At 40.2% G+C, this 21,133-nt stretch overlaps 1 protein-coding gene and 1 long non-coding RNA gene across 3 annotated transcripts; one reads left to right on the top strand and one right to left on the bottom strand.

The window, feature by feature from the left end:
- Nucleotides 1-1,039: 1,039 nt before the first annotated feature.
- Nucleotides 1,040-21,088, bottom strand: zmat3 (zinc finger, matrin-type 3). Of its 2 annotated transcripts, XM_044200636.1 has the most exons (8): nt 20,973-21,088; nt 19,781-20,002; nt 12,201-12,327; nt 11,586-11,916; nt 11,358-11,498; nt 10,327-10,493; nt 9,789-9,892; nt 1,040-8,388 (listed from the first exon to the last, which is right to left on the bottom strand). In XM_044200636.1, the coding sequence occupies exons 2-8, from the start codon at nt 19,902-19,904 to the stop codon at nt 8,180-8,182; spliced, it is 1,203 nt and encodes a 400-aa protein (XP_044056571.1). In that variant the 5' UTR covers nt 19,905-20,002; nt 20,973-21,088; the 3' UTR covers nt 1,040-8,179. The 2 variants fall into 2 exon arrangements, with proteins under 2 accessions (XP_044056571.1, XP_044056570.1); XM_044200635.1 differs by lacking the exons at nt 19,781-20,002; nt 20,973-21,088 and adding an exon at nt 14,460-14,593 and having other exon boundaries at nt 11,586-12,327.
- LOC122878186 lies at nt 8,309-16,928 on the top strand. Its single transcript, XR_006378427.1, has 3 exons — nt 8,309-8,432; nt 14,430-14,619; nt 15,689-16,928. It is a non-coding gene; the product is annotated as an uncharacterized LOC122878186 (long non-coding RNA).
- Nucleotides 21,089-21,133: the final 45 nt, after the last annotated feature.

Genomic DNA, 21,133 nt, shown 5'->3' with positions numbered 1-21,133 from the left:
CTGTCTGTTTGAAGCAAATGCTTTCTGAGTCTTTCTGGACCACAATAAAAGATGCAAAAATGTGAGCCATGGCTAAACATTTAGTTTATAAAATTGCAACTGAGTCTGTTTATTTGCTAGTTTCATTCAGTCCCTCATTACCACCACTGAGGTGCCCTTAACCCCAAGCAACCCCCCAACCGCTCCAGTGGAGCTGCTCAGTGGCCAGCACATCAGAATGTGGTTGTACTGGACAGCTTCCAGGTGTGAATATGTAACTGTGTGAATGTGATCAGGGTGTTCCTGAAAAAGAGAGCATTGCTCTCAGTGTAACTCCCCAATGAATAAAGAGAGGAATAAAGATACGGGTGCTGTATTCTAAACCAGCAGCAATGCACCTGCAGCATTTGAGGACACAAGTTATGCAGAAGAGTTATTAATATCGAGGCGCAAAACCACCATGTAATATAAAGTATTAATAGTAATTCATTAGCACAAATAAATTTTAAAAGGTACCCCTGATATGAACAGAGGAGCAGGAAAGGGGCCTATTTTGCCCAACACTTACAATAACGACACCATTAGTACCTACATATATCTATTCAAAAGTGGCAGTACTGAGTAATAAGGAAATTGGACAGATAATCTAATGTTCCAGTACTGGCCCAATTCAAGCACTGATTTCATAGTTGCAAATAAAAAAGAACCATCCAATGGCAGAAATCCAAGTTTGTGTATCCTCACTAAAAACTGAAACCTGAGGCCAATACACCACATTTCAGGCAATCTGTTCATAAGGTTTGTGAGATATCCAGCTGAAAGGCAAATAAACAAACTACCAGGGGCAGAAGAAGAACAGCTATCTTGGCAGAAGTAATATCAAGAATAATGAGTAAAGCCTGGCTATCAGTGCAGTGGAAACTAGGCTATGTAGGACATCTTCTCCCTGTGAGCCAATAACAGCATCAGCTAACAGAACGGTTATTTCCCCCGGAGCGGATATGAGCTGTGGAAGAGAACACATGAGACATACATTCAATGTAATAATCATCAACTCAGCTCGGTTATATCATCTGCACGTTTATTCATCTGTCAGAAAACACACACACACAGCCTCAGAATTCAATATATCAGTCGTCCAGACATCCATTCAGTCAGTCAGTGGTATATTGGCAACATTGTTCAGAGGCACTGAAAGTGTGCTGAGGTTTTCACAGAGACTACAGGAGTATATACTGTCCTGCAGGGGCACTGCTAGGAGGTTTGGGGCCCCTGACAGTAGATGGAGGTGAGGGTTCCTGAATTCTGTCAGTGTACAAGACTGGCTCAGTCTGTAGACCAGGATACATGGGCTTTTATGTGAGGCAAGCATAACCATATTTTATATGTTGTGGTTGAGTAACAACATTAGAAATCAATACAGTTGAAGAGGACAGGTGCATACAGTATATGCAGGCAAAACAGTTTTAAAAGGATAGTGTGACATTTTGGGAAATACGCCTATTCTCTTTCTGTCAGAGAGTTAGATGAGATACCACTCTCATATCTGTGTGCTAAGTATGGAGCTAGAGCCAGGAGGCAATTAGCTTAGCTTAGCATAAAGACTAGAAGCAGGGGAAACAATAAGTAAAAACAACCTGCCTACCAGCATCTTTAAATCTTACTAATTAACATATCATATTTGTTTAATCCATGCACAATCATAAATGTAAAAATGACCATTTGTGGTCTGTGATATAAATTCTTAAATCAAGGTTCACTTTATTAGCTTTTCCACAAGCTTTAGGCCGTATCCCACAGCCATCTTCTTTTCAGTGGGGGCGTGATTGTAACCAAGGACTCTTACATGCCCTCATTTTAACAGTGGATGGTCTTTCAGATAAACAGAAAAATGATGACCCAATAATTTGGATTCAACTTCTTCCAGACAACTGATTTGTACGGAGCCCCAGAGTGGCCATAGAGAGAAAAAAAATTGTTCCCACGTTTTGATTAATTCGTGTGCACGAGATACAATTTGTTCCCATGTTTTGATTAATTTGTGCGCAGGAGAGAGCTAGCACAACAGACCAGCTTTGTTTATCAGAGTGCTGAGTAAAGGGAAACGTTAATTCTGAAGGAATATGAGTTAACAGTTTGAGACAAGCATAGGGCTCGTGGCTGGAGGGACTGCTATATAATACAGCTTGTATTATATAGCAGTCCCTCCAGCCCGGGCTGCTGCTCCTCCTGTGGTCACTTCTCCTGTGATGATGCTCCTCGCTGCCAGAGTGTATTGACTTCCATTTACTCAACACTCAAACAATGCTGGTCTGTTGTGCTAGCTCTCTGGATATACACTTATCTCGTGCGCATGAATTAATATAAACTTGGGAACAAATTTTTTCTCTCTCTCTCTATGGCCACTCTGCGGTTCCGTAGATTTGGGCACCCAAGTAAAAAACTTTCTACTGACTATTTGTCACAGCAATTTCAAAGAACAACTGTGTTTTTCATGCCAAGTTTGTGCCAAACACACATTTTGTAGACCTTAAAATGTGTCCTTTAATAACTCTACAGACTCACTGCAATAATTATAAAACAAGGTCTGTCGTCGTTTTTTGTTCTTTGTTTTGTCAAAATCAGACCAGTGGTGTCTAATTTTAAGTTAAGTTAAGTAATGGATAAACATCTTTTGATATAATCATTTGAGCCAAAGCTATTCACAGGTTATAGTGTTTTTTCTACTTAACCTCACAGTGCTGCCCATCTTCCCTGGTCTTATCAGTCCAACAGTGCAACACATGGATAAACACACAGAATTACAAATATGATACACATCCAGAACAGCTTTAACTTCTCACCTTGTAAACATTAGGATAAAAATTATTGAGATGCAAATAATGACAATGGTAGCAAAGCCTTCACTTGAACTACACAATATATGGTAGCATAATTTTCTTTATAAACACGAGTGTCTTTTTATATTCAGTGCAAAATCATGATTCTTTCCAATGCCCTTTTGTAGATTCAGCACAATATACAGACATTTCCAGCCAACCGGTCATATAAACCTCAGAAAAACACTGTCATGTTTTCTCTCAATAGTAGAAACATCTCAGCAGTTATTAAGTATGACTTTACTCATGCACAAAATAAACCAATTTATATGGTGCAGTATGTAACACTTCTCTGTCATTTACAACAAAGCACTGAAGTTCTCCTTATCAGTTATGGTGCTGAAACACATCAGCATTCAGGTAACAGTATTGGTTAATAACAGAAACCAATAATTATCAGTATATTTTAGTTACCAACCGTTATAGTCTCTAACAAGTTCTTGTCCTCAACACAGAACAAAACAAACAGAAACATTACCCCAGGTATTTCAACTATTGAACGTGTTACCAGACCAAACAACAACGAAACAGTATTCTTTATAAGCATTAATACAATTTAATCAATTTCAGTGAACACAGAGCAAATAAAAGTGTCAATTGCCAAAATATTAAACCTGTTAACAGTTAATGGCTGTATGTAATTTACCACAGTGGTTTCACTGCAACAATATCCATCCAAAAATAGTCCTGTATAAAAGAAGCAGTTTACCAGTGGTTTGGCATGTTTTAGCCCATTAACAACAAATTGCGTTTACTATGTTATTTCAGGCTATGTAATTTATTTTCAATTAGAGCCTGCTGTTTCAAAATGTTCTTGAATCAAGTGAAAATACCATTATATTGACACTTTTTGAGTTGTTCCCTTGAAACTCTTTAAAAGGAACAAAGAGGCTTTGGGTGAAATGTTTATTATAATAAATACTTGTAAATTTAGTCTTGTGTAAGTCCTATGTGGCCTCCTTCAGTGTCCTGACTCACATAGCGGAGGACCAGTGATCATCTACAGTATGTGTTTCCAAAAATGAAACCAATCTAGAACCACTGCTGTGATGATTGTAATATCCTCACAAAAAGCAAAATGCATTCGTGGTTTAGAGCAGTGGTTTCCAACCTGGGGTTCCAAGATGAGTGTGAGGGGTCACAAGATGATTTAAGGGATAAGAAAGAAAAGTATATTCTCTGCCACACAAAATCATGTTTGCTTATTTCATTCGGCTCAAATGAAATGAGCAGGTAGTTAGGTAGACAGGCAGGGAGGCCTGTCTACCTAATTCCTGCATGCACTCTGCCTGTGCAGTCATTGCGCATGAAAGTGTTTTTGGGGAGTGGCTTTGGAGGGAAGCTTGAAGGGAGGGGGTGGGATTTTTTCAGTTGGATACTTTCAAAATCTAGCTGTCTCTAGTTTCTCCAACATTACCTACCCTAGCTTTAAGGGGCCTCAGGGCAAAAATTTGCTGTTGGGCTCCTATTGATCAACTACCTCCGACCCTCAGTACAGTAAATTGTGTATGTATCCTGTCACCTCCAAGTTCACATTAAGCACAGCACAATCAGCAGACAATGTGTGGTAGCTTCATTATTTGCCCAGAGACCCAGAAACCAACCGCTGATATGCTGGAATAATACCACCTGGCGAGCATCCTGGTAGCCAAATGGTTAGAGTGCATGCCACATAACCACAACATGATTAGGATTGGGCCAGGGACCATACCCCACTCCCTCCCCTTGTTTCCTGTCTGCTTTTTCACTGTCGTCTTAAAGAAGAAGAAAAAAAAAACTCTTGGCCCCAGGTTTTCAATGTCTCAGTTGGTTAATTTGATTAAACAAGACTTTACATAGGAATATACAACATGTGAGCACTATAGAAACTAAAAATAAAGGTCTTAAAACTAGGTTTTGACAGGGTTCATCTACAAGATTGACCACAAGATTAATCTTGCCTTAGCTGATGTACTTTTTCTGTGCAAACTCCCTAACAAATGTTCAGTTTATCAAAGTACAAAATCCAATCGGCATGCAGTGAACCTTGGTCTTTTGGGGTCTTTCCGGATTTGGGCCCCCAGGGCAGTTGCCCGTCTTGTTCAAAGAAACAATCCGACAAAGAAAAATCAATCTTTGGTTGCCCACACTAAGGCCATGACCTGTGATGAGGGGTCTCAAGTAGATATTGCCACGTTTTAAGGGGTCCCAAGCCAAAAAGTTTGGGAACCACTTGTTTAGAGAGTCCAAATACATGACTGAACAGAAACAAAAAAGGTTTCCAGGCTACTGTCTATCTTAAATGCAATGCCTGTTAGGAGCCTGATAGTTTCCTATGATCCCCTCACTTCCTCCATTCCTTTGCAGTTTCTAATTTTATGCATTTGCTGAAGGTGTTCAGTAGCTGCACTGGATTGTGACTCTCATTTTGAATTCAGGAACCTGTCAACATAATAAAAGGTTATGCTACCCATGCTTTCATGTAATACAAAGTGTGTTATTTCTAGGAGGAGGATGAGTGCTATTAACAGACTGCAACTAAGTCTAATGTGAAGAACTCCTTGACTAGCTGTGTCTCAGCTCCTCTTTGTTTCTTTTTGATTAAACCATACAGCACAGTGGGCTAATAAAACCTAGCATTTTATTTTCTATGCTCTGTTTGCCTCTCCCTCTCTGGCTGTCCCTCTCTCACATGTATAAATCCCTAAACACCACAGTACTTTGTCCTCACAGTGCTTTTCTCCTGAGTGTCCTCATTGTGTGTGATCAGGTGTGTGTTTGTGCTCTAGAGACAAATGTAAGATGTGAACAGCTGCCTCTCCCCATAGCAAACCAAACCAACCAGAGAGAAAGCCAGGATGCTGCTTTCATTTCACTTTATAACACATTTAATTACGTGACCTGATCAGGCCTTTGACTGATTGAATTATGTGGGAGTATGTGTGCATGCACTGCTGTTCTGCAGGAAAAGTTGGAGAAGCAAATGTAAAATGAAACAGGAAGGTTTTTCTCCTCTTTTGAACCACAGATCTACTCATTCTTGTATACTGTATGGGTGAAACATGTTGGCTTCAGAAACTCTAGATGAAAAATCCTATTAACTGCAACATAAAATGATTTTTTGTGGCATAAATAAAAAAAATCTATTTAAAGGATTAAAGAATCAACAATCTGAAAATTACTATTTAAAAGACAATAGTTTTGTGTTTCAAACAATAAAAATGTAGATTTTTTGACCCTGTCATTGTCTTCTCTAAATGCAATGGAGATCAAAGCCAACATTAAAGGCACAGTACACACTTTTAGTCATTTAAAGTATGACTGTATAACTCCAAATGCCTTGTGACTGCACCATGTTCAGCTCAGCACCACTGAACTGAAACAATCAAATCAAATTTGATTCCAATTACATAACTGACTTTTCAGGATGGGCTAAACACTGAAAAACAGCTGGACCTGGGTCATACGGGGTAAAAAACAAAATAAAAAAACAACAACTACAAAGAAAAGATCTGTCTGCAAATCCAGACAAAATCCGTCACTCCTCTGCAGCCCTTTCACACTGCAGTAAAACCTGGTTATGTCCCCTCTAGGGATCAAGATTGATTGGGAGAATTAAATGATATGTCTTACAACCAGAAACATCCATGAGCTCTGCACACATTCATTTGCAGTTTACAAACTAATTAGAAGTTTGGAGATAAATGCTTTCGGCTGCACGCATCACTAACGAACTACGAGTTTCCAACGTGTTTGCACATTTCTTCCTCGCAGTGCCAGTTTGGCTGTATTGTCAAGACAATAATTCAGTTTTCACCTTGCCTCAAAAGAGGTTTCAACTTCAGAGACAGCCTCTCCTAGCATGTGGTCCTCCAGCACAGTCAAAATGATGAGACTAGCATCTTTTAACTACAGATGGATGGTACCAGAGTTACTTTACCAATGAACAAGGACATCACCCAAAGTGGTATGGAGAGCCTACAGTAAAATCCACACACAAACATACAGTGCTGAAGGGTAGACATTCAGTCAGTGCACACTTGTACAAGATTCCTGATAATTATTAAATAGATTATTTATAATATATACTAGGCTAACAATAACCAAAGAATAAATAGTATTTGTGTATGGTATACCATATTTACATCTATAATGTAATTTGAGAAAATTTACGTAATATTTGTGTGGATTTAATACAAGGAGAGAGATGTCATAATATAGAAAAATCCAATCAATACTGTAGATTGGTTTCCACTATGTTTCCAAAATGGCTAGCCAAAGCTTACTCTTTAGCCTACTTCTCACTAAAGGCACAAACAAGGCTAGCTAGGGTGTAGCCTTCAGCCTGATACACGCCAAAGGACCGCTAAGAGGTCGGCTAAGTTTCTACCAGATGATGGTGTTTGTTGTGCTTTGTTTTTTTTAAATCAGTGAATAGTGCTTTGGATTTTATAACCTGTATTAGGTTATATAGATGTTGAATTTGCTCTTCTGTGCCCTGTGTGGCTCTGTGGTCACTAAGTGGCCCTGACGTCCCTGCTGTAGGGCCTGTAAAAAATACCTGTAGGGCTGATTCACACACAAGAATTGAAAAACAAGTCTCAAACCTCCCAAGGATGAGACTTGTTCTGACCTCAAGTGTTTGCCTCTATGCTTGTCTCCTACCTTTTACTTATATCAACAGGTTTCTCTCCATTTCCCACATTTTGCATTCTGTCTTAATGCTTGAACCCTCTACATGTCCTACTAGTCTTTTCCTGTGCCTCCTATCCTGTCATGTTGGCTCTCTGTGCATCAATAGTCCTCACAAACTCAAGATTTACTGGCAATTAATTTCCATTTACCTGTATCCTCAGAATGCAACCCACTCAAAGCCTTGGAGGAAAGTTGACCAGAAACAGTATAACAAAAGGTGATGGGTCAAAAATGTGATCTAATTCAGAGCCTAAAAAACAGACTTTTTTATGTCTTGAGGCTTGTACGTCAAAAATCCACCATTTTCTCAAATGTACGGTTCCTGTTCTCTGCATACACATTGCAGCCTGCTTCAATATACAGACTGAATTTCAAGAGTAATACCCAGATCAGATAAATCCATCAAATCCAATTATAGCTCCATATGGTAGAGAATTATGTCAAATATGAGGATTTAAGTATTTGATTCATATATCAAATGAATTGCAACAAGATCTTGAGGCCATTAGGGCTAATCCCTTCACTAAATATGCCCCTCAAACATGGGCAGTATTTGCTTTCCTGCCCTTTGTTCTTGTACTGCCTCCACCTATTCAGTCCCACTTTAATCTCTGTCTTTTCTCTTTCCCCCTCCCCTCTTGTGTCTCTTAGCTGTAGCCGAGGTTCTCCATCTCATGGCGGTATCTTAACTCCGACACTTTTGCTTTGTGCTGCTTGCTCTCCAGATGCTGCCTGAAGTCCGTCTCCTGCTCGGCTCCGCAGTTGCACATGGAGCAGTAGAACTGTCCGCTGGGAGTCACGCACATGGCCAAGTCCCTGGGGATGCGCTGCCTCGGCCTGGGATTGTAGTATGGCCCTGGAGGGAGAAAGAGAAGAGAAGTGATGGACAGAAGAGAAGAAGTTAGTTGTAGCTACATATTAAGTGGCTGATTCATACCAGATTTACCTATCATGACAGCTGGAAGGATATTTCAAAATAGGACTGATGGTAGGCAAAGATTATGTGAGATGAAGGGCTGCAACTAATTATTGTTTTTATCTTTTTTTCAATTCATCCTTCATTGTTTATTATAAAATATCAGCCAGTTGAAAATTTTAATTTTCCGGAGCCCAAGGCAAGCATCATGGTAGCCCAACTTGCACCAGAGGGCACCATCTTTTATGCAAAACTAATGACATGACATTCCCATCATTCTTAGCTGTATGTTGTGTTTAGTGCTAATTAGCAAATGTTAGCATGCAAAACTAAGATGATGAACATAGTAAACATACCTGCTTTACATCAGAATGTTATTGTGACCATCTTAGCATGCTGATATTATCATTTAGCTCAAGACACTGCTGTGCCTAAGTACAGCCTCACAGAGCTGTTAGCATGGCTTTAGACTCTTAGTCTTTTTGCTTGATAAATGACTCACACAATCGCTTGATTATTAAAATTGATTAAACCACTAATCGTTTTAGCATGAATGAGTTTTTTTGGGGGTTTTTTACACATCAAATCCACATTTCAGAACAGATTTTAAATATAGTGTAGACCAACATCACACATTAATTATAACCTGATATATCACTGATGTTTGTGATAAAGACACACGAGGGTACAGGACGAAAACACAGTCATCTGGGATTACAACTAGGTGGATCATTGGAAAAAGAGTGCTTGTGTGTGTTAACACAGCAGAAAAACGAGAAGGAGATAGGGGGGGAGAGATAAAAAGACAGCGAGAAGGCAACCACAGGAGAGTGCAGCTATTTTGGGGTTTGCCCATCAAGAAAACTGATTAAATCAGCAGAACATTGTGGTGTGTGTGTGTGAGAGAGAGAAGGGAATCTACTGTATGATTTATCCTGCTTAATCTTTAACTGAGGTGCTACTGTTTGTGGAAAGATAGAGACATAGCAAAAGACGGCAAGAAAGAGATAGTTGTTTGACGTCAGCAGAAAGTCTGACGTTACCTACTCTGTATCTGTTTTCACACACACACTAAGGCGAAAGCAGACACTCACATAAGTACACACAAAGAGCATGGTAAAGGTGCTGTATGCGACATTCAGTGCCACTAAATGTTGCACTAGAGCACCAGCATCTCAGACCAAAACACATGTGCACCAGACTCCAATGAGAAAATACAGCAACACACAGCTCCTGACTGACTGACTGAATAACTGTTTAATTTGCTGACTTATCTAGTCTTTTTATTAGGGAGGACAGCTACAAAAATGTTTAATTAAAATTTATTTTTAATATTTTACCTGGCATGGAAGCAGGTAGCTGTGGGCTGCGGCGGTTTTTCACCAGTCTGTACTCACTGCCATCTTTCCTGTTTCTTCTTGGGGCTGCCTCATTACTGCCTTCCCTGAAACAGCCAGTCAAAATCACTTGGTGAGTAAAACATACTATCTGGCTATCGGTTTCCACAAGTTTATCTTGGCTACTTCAGTAATTAACAAAGCTCTTTATATAGGGTATTTATAGCTACAACTACAACAATATTCAAACCACACTTTACTGGGTAACTTAAATCAGGAGACAAATTCTGTACACCTTATTGGATCATTCAGGTTTGCATTAATGATCAGGGCTATAGCCAAAATATGACTTTATTATTCAAAAACATTTATTTTTCAGGGCTTCTTTTAATTAATTTAGGATTGGCTAAGAAGGCCAAATCTGAATCATGGCTTCGGCTGTGGCTTCCAAGAGATTTGCAAAACAAATGCTAAGCTCATACAAAGCTAAATAAGGACGAAACCTCTGTATACTGCAAAAAGTTTCTGTACTTTAGCCTACATGTTAATGGAGTTCTGTTGGGCCTCAGAGAGCCGTAGTTTCTTGGCGTGGTTCTTGCCCTGGTAGTGGGCCTGTGCAACTGCCGGTGAACTGAAGGAGGCGTCACACAGCTTACAGTAGTCATTCTCTGTGGCCAAGATGACCCGGGTCACCCCCTTATACAATGCCTGCAGACGCAGGACAAAGCAATGCAGTGTTTGTGGTGAGAGCAGTTAGGGAGTAAACAGTGAGAAAAAGAAGAAAGAAATGTTTAGGTCCAGTGGGAGGAAGAAAATTATTTCTTGCACAAATTGATGAAGATTTTCAAATGGAAAATAAATTAAATAGATGAAAGTTATTAAATCATGAAAGAAATCACATCCATGTGCTAAAGTCCAAAATAGTCGTATTATTAGTTTGACAAATTTAAAGCTCTGTAAAGCCAAGGGGAGCTGCAGATTCTGGTGATAATTCTCTGTAGGTTCACGACGACCACCCCCTTTCACAATATCACATTGTTTTCACTTTGTCATTCGATACATAAGAATACCGATTATAGCCGTGTTACAGTCTGAGAAAATGTAGCATTACAATAAAATCTATTATATACAATAATTTCATTCAGTTGTATCTCCAAATAGTAATTAGACATCATGTTCCTTATTATTTAATTTCTCTTGTCCCTTTCTCATTGTGCTTCTGATCTTTCATAAACCATGTTCAGTTGTAGAGAATCTGGTTTTATCAGCTTTAAATTTGACTTTAGATTTAACTCTTGGTAGCACTGAGTAAAGACAATTTGAATCATATGGAGTAGGTATTTTGTTATTAAAGTGCTGCTAGAATGTGTAGAGACAGTAAATTGTTCAGTGGTGATGTAAGTTTCCACTGTTCAAATAAAACAGGGTGACTCTGCAGTTCCCTACCACCTCCTCAGAGGGGAACGACCTCTATCAGCAGATTGGCCACTTCAGCAACAGTACACCCACCTTCTCAACTAAAACTCTAACATTTAGGTAGGTTAGTGCTGAGTTGCTAAGTTTGGATCTGACCTGCCTGCCTGCGTCACTGTCGTTGGATCCTGAGCTGAGGGCTGTCTGGCCAGCCCCCTCGAGGACTTCTGGGAGCCTGATTGCTGGAGGCTGTTGACTGCCAGCGTAGAAATTTCTTAACTTTTTACTGTGGTTCTTCCCCTAGACAGACAGATAAGGAGATAGAAATGCGTGTTTCTGTATGTATCTTAATGTTTTGTACATGTGCGAATGTGTTTTTCAACTGACCTGGTAGTGAGCTTGTGCCTGCTGAGCGGAGTTGAGGGTAACGTTGCAGAGTTTACAGTACAGCGGTTTACACAGTTCTCCCAGCCCGAGAGAGTCCTCCTGCTCCTCCATCCCCAGCAGAGAGCCCTCATCCTGGGGCTGCTCGCTGGCTGGGGCTGCCTGACCCAGGAGAGGACCATGGATGAGGCAGGACACTGGGGCTGGGATGAGGGCCGGTCCTGGGGGCCTTTGGGGCAGCTGTGAAGGGTCTGGGCCCGGAGCAGGAGGGGAGGACAGTGGGCTGGGAGGGAGGGGGAATCGGCCGGCTCCAGGCGCCACTACAGGTGGGGGCACCAGTGCTGGTGCAGGGTTCAGAGGTGGAGGCCCTAACGGTTGTGTGAGGTCCATGGTTGGAGGCACTATTGCTTGTGTGTGATCTACAGGTGGGGGTCCCAAGATGTGTGCCATTGGTGGAGGCCCCAGTGGCTGAGCTGGGGACATTGGAGGGGGCCTAAACTGTGTGGTGGGGTATTTGGGGGAGGCCTTAATGTGTGAGTAGCAGTTATGGGTGGGTGTCCTAGAGTCTGGGTGAGAGCCATAGTTGGGGGTCCAATTGACTGAGCAGGGGCAATGGGTGGTGGGCCGAGAGGCTGGGTAGGAGCCATTGGCGGGGGTCCCAGCTGGTGCAGAGAGTCCATGTGTTGGAAAGGCTGCTGGGGATGGCTGAAGAGACTCAGAGGAGGCTTCAACATGGTCTCTGGGCCTGTGGACATCAGAGGCAATGCACATACACATTACTTTTAGACATGAGCAGATATTACAAATCAAAGAAATTTCTTACAAGGAAATTCAGTAACCTTGTTGATGGAATCAGTGTTGATTCAGACGTGACTGCAATAATACATGAATGAACTATATATTTATATACTGTATACATTGCCATTATATATACATTGCCATTCATACCATTTCAGCATTTGCACAATTTTACTCTTTATATTGCATGTCAAGGCCTCAATGGCTTTTAAACACTTGTATGAACATTAGTAATACTATATTCAAGGAAACTAGTAAGCATGCAATAATAGAACATACTTAGTTTTTAGCCATGCCATGTCGGTTGGTTGGTCCACCACTTTGGTCCAGACTAAAATATCTCAACAACTATTAAATGGATTGTCATAAAATTTTGTACAGACATTTATGGTCCACAGAGGATGAATCCTAATGACTTTGATGATCTCCTGACTTTTCATCTAGCACCACAAGCATGTCATCATTTTCCCTTATCCCCCTGAAATATCTCAATAGATGGATTGCCACAAAATTTGGTACATACATTCATGGATTCATCCCAGATATATCCGAATGTGTTTGGTGATCCCCGGACTTTCCTCTGGCATCATCATGAGGTTGACATGTGTGCTTTTGAGTGAAATGTCTAAACAACTATTGGATGGATTGTCATGAAATTTGGTTCAGACATTCATGTTCTCCTCAGGATGAATTGTAATAACTGACTTTCTATCTGGTCATTCATCCTCAGGTCAAATTTTCATTTTGTCCAATACTTTGGTTTATGACCAAATACCTGCAAAACTAATGACATTCATCAGCCTCAACTGTTCTTTGTGTTTAGTGCTAATTAGCAAATGTTAGCATGCTAAAAGGCTAAAATGAGATGGTACACATGGTAAACATTATACCTGCTAAACATCAGCATGTTAGCATTATCATTGTGAGCATGTGAGCATGTTAGTATTTAGCTCAAAGCACTGCTGTGCCTAAATACAGCTTCACAGACCCACTAGGGTGGATGTAGGCTGTCTTGTTATTCTGAATATTGATCTGGGTCTGCATCAAAATACACACTGGACAACATTAGTGCTTTGTACCAGGATGAATTCTGCCAATATTCACAATGTCAGAAAAAGTTACTTTTTTTGTAAAGATGGGATGATATTTGTAGAATGAGCGGTGGAGAAACATTATGATGTAAGAGAATCTGTTGACGTAGACATGGTATGATTTCTTCTGGCAGATCTGTCTAGAAGCAAGGAATCTATTAAAATGAATTTTGAGTCAATGCTGCACAGTTCAGAAGTTGTATTAAGAGAAAGTGCTTTATAAATGGCACCAGAAACTTGGCTCATTATCTTTACACCAAATTTCATTGAAATCTGTAAATATATTTTTAAGATATACAACTGCCTAAACAGACAAAAACAAACATAATATTAACAAAATATCACTTTCTTGGCAAAGATAAATACATAATTTGCTTTGGATTTTAGACTATTGATGATGCTTCAGATACTGCAGACTTAAGTGGATATTGTCTGATTGACAGATCATCAAATGGACATTGAGTCAGAGCATCGTGAAAATCCAATGACCAATCTACAGTGACACTATGAGAAGGCATTTATTTCTTGGCGCCCTGAGGCAGGAGAGATGTAAAGAGATGGGTGAATGGAAACACATTCTCGGACAGAGGAGCTTCACACTCCAGTGGGCATCAGAAAGATTAGGCTGAGCCTGCAGCGCCTGCAGTCATGCATACAGGACATTACATACACATGCATGTGCACACACACACAGACAGTGACAAAATCCTCAAGCTGCCCTGATCAGAAGCGATCACAGCCTGAAGTGTGACTGCTCAAATAGGCTGATATAGTGTGTGTGTGTGTGTGTGTGTGCATGGTAGGCATGGTTGTGTATGAAAAACATAAAGAAAGATGATATTAGGAATGGCACTGTGCTGATTTGTATGTGTTCGTTTGTGCCGCTCTAATGCTCCATTTCGTCGTGTGTGTGTGTGTGTGTGTGTGTGTGTGTGTGTATAACTACATATATTGTCAGGTCTGTGCCAACAGCTGTGTCAAAACTCACTGTGCTGGAAGCTTTTATCTGGAATCCAATTGGACGCCCAATGGCAGTGATTCATGGACCCAAAATAACACCCCGGAGTGTTTGTGTTTCCGACTGCTGCTTGCTGTCAGTCTGTCTGGCTGCCTGTCTGTCACCTGGCCTGGCTGACCTCAGGAGAAAGGTATGCTGGACAAGGCACTGACCTTACTATAGTCCTGTCAACTGCAAGATGAGACTGTGGAAGATTCAGCAGAGCTGGATAAGTTGCCTATACATTAATAAAGTAATATTATGCAGCAGTTACATATAAATAAATATCAATTTCACTATTCATTGGCATTGTGAGTGTTGTTTATATCCTGCTCATGAAAGCTTCTACATTTGCTGTTTTTGAGAGCTTCTTCTTACGAGATATTCTCTGGCATCCATAGGGAGCAGCAGCAGTGATTTATTTGTAATAAACAGCAGAGGGTGTGGGTTAGTATTGGCCAGTGTGAGTGGAAAGTCAAAGGAAAGCAGCTGTAACAGAACCTCAAACTTCATTAACAGAATAAAAATAAGTGATAGGCACATATAAAGTGCATTGCAGAAACATCACAGCAATGACAGCTTTAGAATGGAGACAAAACAGGAAACACGTGGTTTTAACGTTACAATACACATGCTAAAACAAAATAAATTGATATACTGTGGCCATTAAAAGGATAAAGAAGATAGTCCAAAATGAGAAGATTGTGCTTCAAATGTTCATATTTTTCACTGGTGTTGTTGAATGAGACCGATATGTTGATGAATTGGACACATCGTCAATGCTCAACAATCACTATTAACACTATCCAGAACCTGATACACCAATCCAATTCCATTCTAATCAGCAGTGCCTCATGAGAACCCTTCAGCCCTGATTGAGACAGCCTGCACAGCAGTCCGGAAACCTCACTGCAGCAGCAATTATAAACACAAAGGATGACTAACCCTTTTGGCTTGATATTATCCATTAAGCAGCTCAGAGTCCACGTAGTGCCACCACACAATAGATGACTATTTGACTATGACTTCTGCAACTTCTTGTACATGGGAGCTGCAAGATTTTTAACTTGTTCCCGTTAGGATGAGCACATTTCCCCCGTACCTGCCTCCTTCCACTGGCTTCCTGTCAGTTGATTTCTAAACTTTACTGTTTGTATACAAAGCACTTCATGGATTGACTCCCCCTTACCTATCTGACCTTTTAACCCCTTATACCCCAGCTAGGTCACTCTGGTCCGCTAACCAGTCGTCCCTCAGGCTCGGCAGAAGCTCAGGGGTGACCATGCCTTCGCAGTTGTGGACCCCAGTCTGCGGAACAAACTGCCCCACTAAATCAGATCTGCCCCCTCGCTCGTGTCTTTAAAAGCACAGCTCAAGGCCCACCTCTTTTCTTTGGCTTTTAATTGTACTTAAATTGCTATATTTTTATCTTGCTCTATGCCTGGGTTTTTTTATTTTTATGCATATGTATTGTAAAGCACTTTGGTTAGCTCATGTTGATTTAAATGTGCTATAGAACTAAATTTGACTTGACGTTTTTACTACATGTGCATTTACTGTATATCAGTTACAATAGGTAAGCTTGAAGACATTGCTGTCCACTGTTTTCCCAACACTTCCTCCCTGCATAGTATTTTCTCTTTCTTAACCTTCTGACCAACCCTTGGTGATACTACCTCGTGTAAAATTACTTTGCATCACGATATCATGTAGCCATTACGGTGTCTGCAAACAAAACAGGGGCCAAACATGAACATGAATCAATGGCTGATTATTTTGGCGGGATGGCGCTCGATCAATCTCATTTTCATTTTCAAACATATTCTTCCAAATGAATGTAGTTGAACTACCTCTTTAAGGGTAAATCTCCATCTATTTGCTAGTGTCACACTTCTGCTGTGAATGCTGAGTTTTTAGATACGTTCAGCATGAAATCCAATCTTACTTTCTCTGCATTTCAGACCCTCTGTTAAGCTAAACTGACAGACCTCCAAGACCTATTTCCCTACAATCCTGACTTGAAGCTCCACACTTCTAAGACTCCATCATTTATGTAAACTCTTAAAACATGGTCACATGCTGAAAGCTTTACAGTAAATCTGTATCTAAATTTTTTTGTGCTTGCTGGCATTTTCAGTTTGATTAATTCCTCCCTCTCTGAAAGCACTATAGCGATAGCAATAGTAAATGAACAACAAAGACAAGAGGGATCTACTGCTGTATTTATTTGTGCACACTATACTGGACTGACTATAACTACTTAATAATAATAATAATAATAATAATAAAGATAAAATTGTTAACATTTTGCCTCCACCTTCATTTCAGTTTTGTCCTTGTTCCAGTGTATTTGTTACGAACAGACCAACCGGAGACAAGGGTAAGGATACTGAGAGTTTATTATACACACAGCAGGAATATGGTGGAGAGAAGATACTGTCCTTTTCCTTACTGATGGTAGTGGTGTGTGGCCACAGGGGCGCCACACACCGAAGACGGGGAACACACAGGAGCTCCGGACACAGGAGACAGACGGGAGCCAGGGTCAGGAGCGGCCCACTCTGGTGAGACGAGACAGACTAGAGCCAGGAGTTTGAGTGGCACGATGTGGATACCGCAGATTGATCGAAGCTGGGGTTCGGAGTTCTTGGGGGGTAAATTCCAATAATCGTTGTGGTGAGTCCGTGATGCATATACTTGTAGACCGCTATGATCTGTTCTTAGTATAAACGAGACCGGACACTAACTGAGCTGAAGAGCTGGGTTTTATGGGGAGTAGAGTGACTGATTAAGTGCAGGTGTGTAATGGTTGACAGGTGTTGGGAATTAGTACTCCGGTGAGGGAGTTCGGTGTGGCTGTGATGAGGTGGAGCCTGGCGTGTCTGTAACAGTATTAAGCAGAGACCAATCTGTTCTTAATTTGATACCCTATTATTAAGATCAAGATATGCATTGTGAGCAATGATTGATTGGTTCTGAGAGAAATAGGGCTAAATTATGATGCTCTTCTGATCACATTTATGAGCATATTTGCTTTTTCTAGCAGAGGAGGAATATTACAGCGGTGGCCCCATAGTTGACTAAATATCTTTATTCAGCCTAGGTGACAGTGTAGGAGAGCAAAAAGTGCCCTTACTATCCAGGAGAAAACCCAGAAGCAGCCACAAAAACATGAATTATTAGCTATGAGTGTGCAGATTACAAATAGTTCTTAATCAACACTGTGGTAGCCAAAACCACCAATAAATATTTCCCCCTGTTATCATACAAAACAGGATCCTCTCACAAGAACATCATAGCAGAGCAAACAGTACAGCTTTTAATTATACCACTACGCATAATAAAGAGAAGATCTGCGCTGATTGTTGGTTCTTCTTTGACATACTGTACAGTAACAGAGGTGTCAGAAAGCCAAAATTGCCTATTATTTTGGCTGTTACCTTTGCATAGTTTTAATGTGAGCTAGATAGGTCAGTTTTGTCCTCCGCAAAGACCCAGATCCAGGCCCACAAAGTGCACTCTACAGAGCTGCAGAACATACGCATGTTCACAGCATTGGACCTTGCTGCAAAGTCAAAAAACCTTTGTTGTTTTGCATTTGAGTTTTTGGAGAGGACACACATTAACTTTGCAAGTCAAAATCAGGCTTATGTAATGTTGCTCTGAAGCACAAGGCAGCAAGTGATCAGTAGACTGACAACACAGTAATGTTCATCAAAGAATTAGCCAGAGTTGGAAAAAAAAAAACCTGAATGCCTGAATTGAAACTACCTCAGAAGTTATTTATTAGTTAATCACTTTTCAGATTTTAGGCGCTTGACTCAAGATTTCTTGGTTTGCTGGTTTAGAACCAATAGCCACAAAAAAAACTGGAGCCTGATCATCTCATGGCCTCCACTGAGAATCTCTAAATAGGCCAAGTGTTCATTTTCTCTAGAGTTTTTCTTGCCATACTGTGTTGTGTCACATCAATTATGGAGTGATGAGAAGCACATGTCTCCTGCACTTATTCCATCTGCTTCACTGGGCAATGGACGAGCGCAGAAAGCAGCAAAAACCAGATATGTCTTACTGTACTTTGCAGTTTACTTACTTTATATCTCAGTAGCACTAAAGGTTTGAATGTCATACATAATAATTAACATAAAGTGGGTTGTATTCTGCTTTAAAGACTCTAAGCACTAGAAACCTGGCCTATGCATTAGGCTGCTATTACTCGATCAGTAATTATCCATTCCTCCTTATAGAAAACAACTAGGACAAGACATCTAGTTTTGTTGAATAACTGATTACCAATAAAAAGTCAGAAATACTGACAAAAGAACAAAACTGATGATTTTGGCTGACAAAAAGTTGGTATTGAATTTATAACAATATTATACAGCGATAGGCAAGTAAATCCTTAGTTTTGATTAATTAAATACAGCAAATGTTTGGTATTTTTGATGACTTAAATAATTGATGGTTTACCAAAATTTCCATAAAAAATTCCTGTTGATTGATTAATAATTAGTCTAAGCACTATATACATTTGACTTCAGGTCAATTACAATAACTTCTGCTAACTTCAATCTAAGACTTTATGCACTCTATGCAATGTCAGGATGACAGAGGCTGAGTCAAGATGACACAGTTTAATGGCAGGAATATTACCAGGTGGATTGATCTCTTTTATGCTGTAAATCTGGAACATCTATGTAGTTACATGAGCATGGACACATGCTGGCCTCAAGTGCCTGAAATCAACACGAAAGCCAGTTTTGGCATCGACTGTGCAGGTACAAAGAAGACACACTGTGTAATTGCCACATGCCACCATCAGCTGTGCAGATCAAGCAGTGCAAAGGATAGAGTGAAGGGAGCAGCAACGATTCAGTTTCTATTTCTTTACTTGCTCTGACAACAGACCGCGTGATTGCCTGCCATACTCGAGCGATGAAAGTGAACATTGCACTGAGGCTGTGCACTGTTTCGAATTACAGTCAGACATCAGCTCAAACCTAAGTCTCCCTGCAGCATGAGATATAGAGCTCTCCTACAGTACAAGAGACCATTAGCGTATCTCGACAACATCAGATTTTGCATCGCAGCATCCATACTCTATAAGCTGAACAGAATGATGGTTGGTGCACCCCTCTACATGACATTATGATGATGACAGCAGCACCAGGGAAACCAGTCTCAACATCCACCTTCCTCTGTAGCCTACCATATGTAAATGTCTCTGTTTAGATTTTCTCCATCCCTGCACATTAGCGCATAAGACTGCTGACAGTCAGAGTGGATGTCTTGTATGGCAAGCTTCTGCTTACCTGGCAATCGGGCAAGATAATGGCTGCTGCCACCGTAGCTGACAGGCGGCGAAGTGTAATTTCTGCAATATTCTGCACTCTGGTAGTACGCTGCATCCCCGTTCTTCAGCTGCAGCGCCATCATCGCAGTCACATCCCTTTGCCAACTTCTTCTCTCCAAAAACCGGGCGGCCAGGCAGGATGACAGTACCAATCTACCAACCACACGCTCAGACACTGAGGCTTTCACCGGAGGGGTGATTTCCAAAGGAGAGAAATGCAGAAAGTGACAGTCAACAACAATGCATTTTAATCGACAACATGTCAACACGGTGCGTTTGTCTGTTCACATTACACGTCGACAAAGATGTTCTCATTCGCGAAACTAGACATAAAAACCTGCCGAGGCTCCTCCAGCTTCCCTTTCTTTCTTGGTACAGTCCATTTCCGATGCCATCGCTGCTGATTTGCATGGGTGGCAATCATGACACATTGTATAAATATGTTACACCTCTGTGGTACACTCTGGGCTGTATATGAGTCTCAAATCTGCTGGGAAAATATTGTGATGAAAATATTGATATGATGTGGACAAATATAATAAAGCGCTACGATAATCAAAACGGAATTTAGCCTGTGGAAATAGGATAAAGAATTGAAAACTAAATTTGCATTAAGTAGGCTAACAATAAGTATTATTATTATTATTATTATTGCTGTTGTTATTCTTATTCTTTTTCTTATTAGTGGTAGTAGTAATACATTTAATTATATAGTAGCCTAACTACTATATTATATTACTGAGACTATAATGTGTGGTTGAAAGCTCCATAGAAAAAATGCAGTAAGTGGGCTTTGAGTTAAGATGTTTTGTCAACTATATACGTATGTATTACATATTAATGTATTATTATTATACTGTGTGTACATTTTGTTTTTTGCCCACATATGACATACATTACTGTTATAGGCCGTATTGTTTCATATACTTTACGTTTATCGTATAATAATATGTAGAGTAGATACACCCGTTTCTACATCAGTATGACTCTTACAATTAAGATTCCAGAGTTTAAATGTTTATTCTGTCTTTATTATTTAAATTTTTAAAATTTCATTTAAATAGTTATATTTCTATTTCCTTACCTTGAACTTGTCCTTTGTGCTGCCTTTAAGTGTGAATTTCCCTTTCTGGGGATCAATAATATCTTACCTTCTTACCAAATTATGAGCTACTTAGCAGAAGCAAGTAGGTGTCACGTCCACAAACAATGAAACAAACATGTTTTGGTTTTAAATAGAATTAGCCTATTTGTGTAGGCCTACTGTGATGATATTGATATTGTCCTGTAATAACATTTGAATATAACATTT

The sequence above is a fragment of the Siniperca chuatsi genome, linkage group LG6, assembly GCF_020085105.1.
Source record: "Siniperca chuatsi isolate FFG_IHB_CAS linkage group LG6, ASM2008510v1, whole genome shotgun sequence".
Lineage (NCBI taxonomy): Eukaryota > Metazoa > Chordata > Actinopteri > Centrarchiformes > Sinipercidae > Siniperca > Siniperca chuatsi.
This window is presented reverse-complemented; position numbering and strand designations above follow the sequence as displayed.

Bases quoted from the DNA above. Each gene is read 5' to 3' on its own strand.
- zmat3 (XM_044200636.1), bottom strand. From the start codon at position 19,904: ATGATGGCGCTGCAGCTGAAGAACGGGGATGCAGCGTACTACCAGAGT. The intron at 10,494-11,357 runs GTCAGATCCAAA...CTGCGTCTGCAG, and splicing joins ACAGTGACGCAGGCAGGCAG to GCATTGTATAAGGGGGTGAC. The intron at 8,389-9,788 runs GTAAAATATTAA...TTCTCCCTCCAG, and splicing joins GCTACCTGCTTCCATGCCAG to GGCCATACTACAATCCCAGG.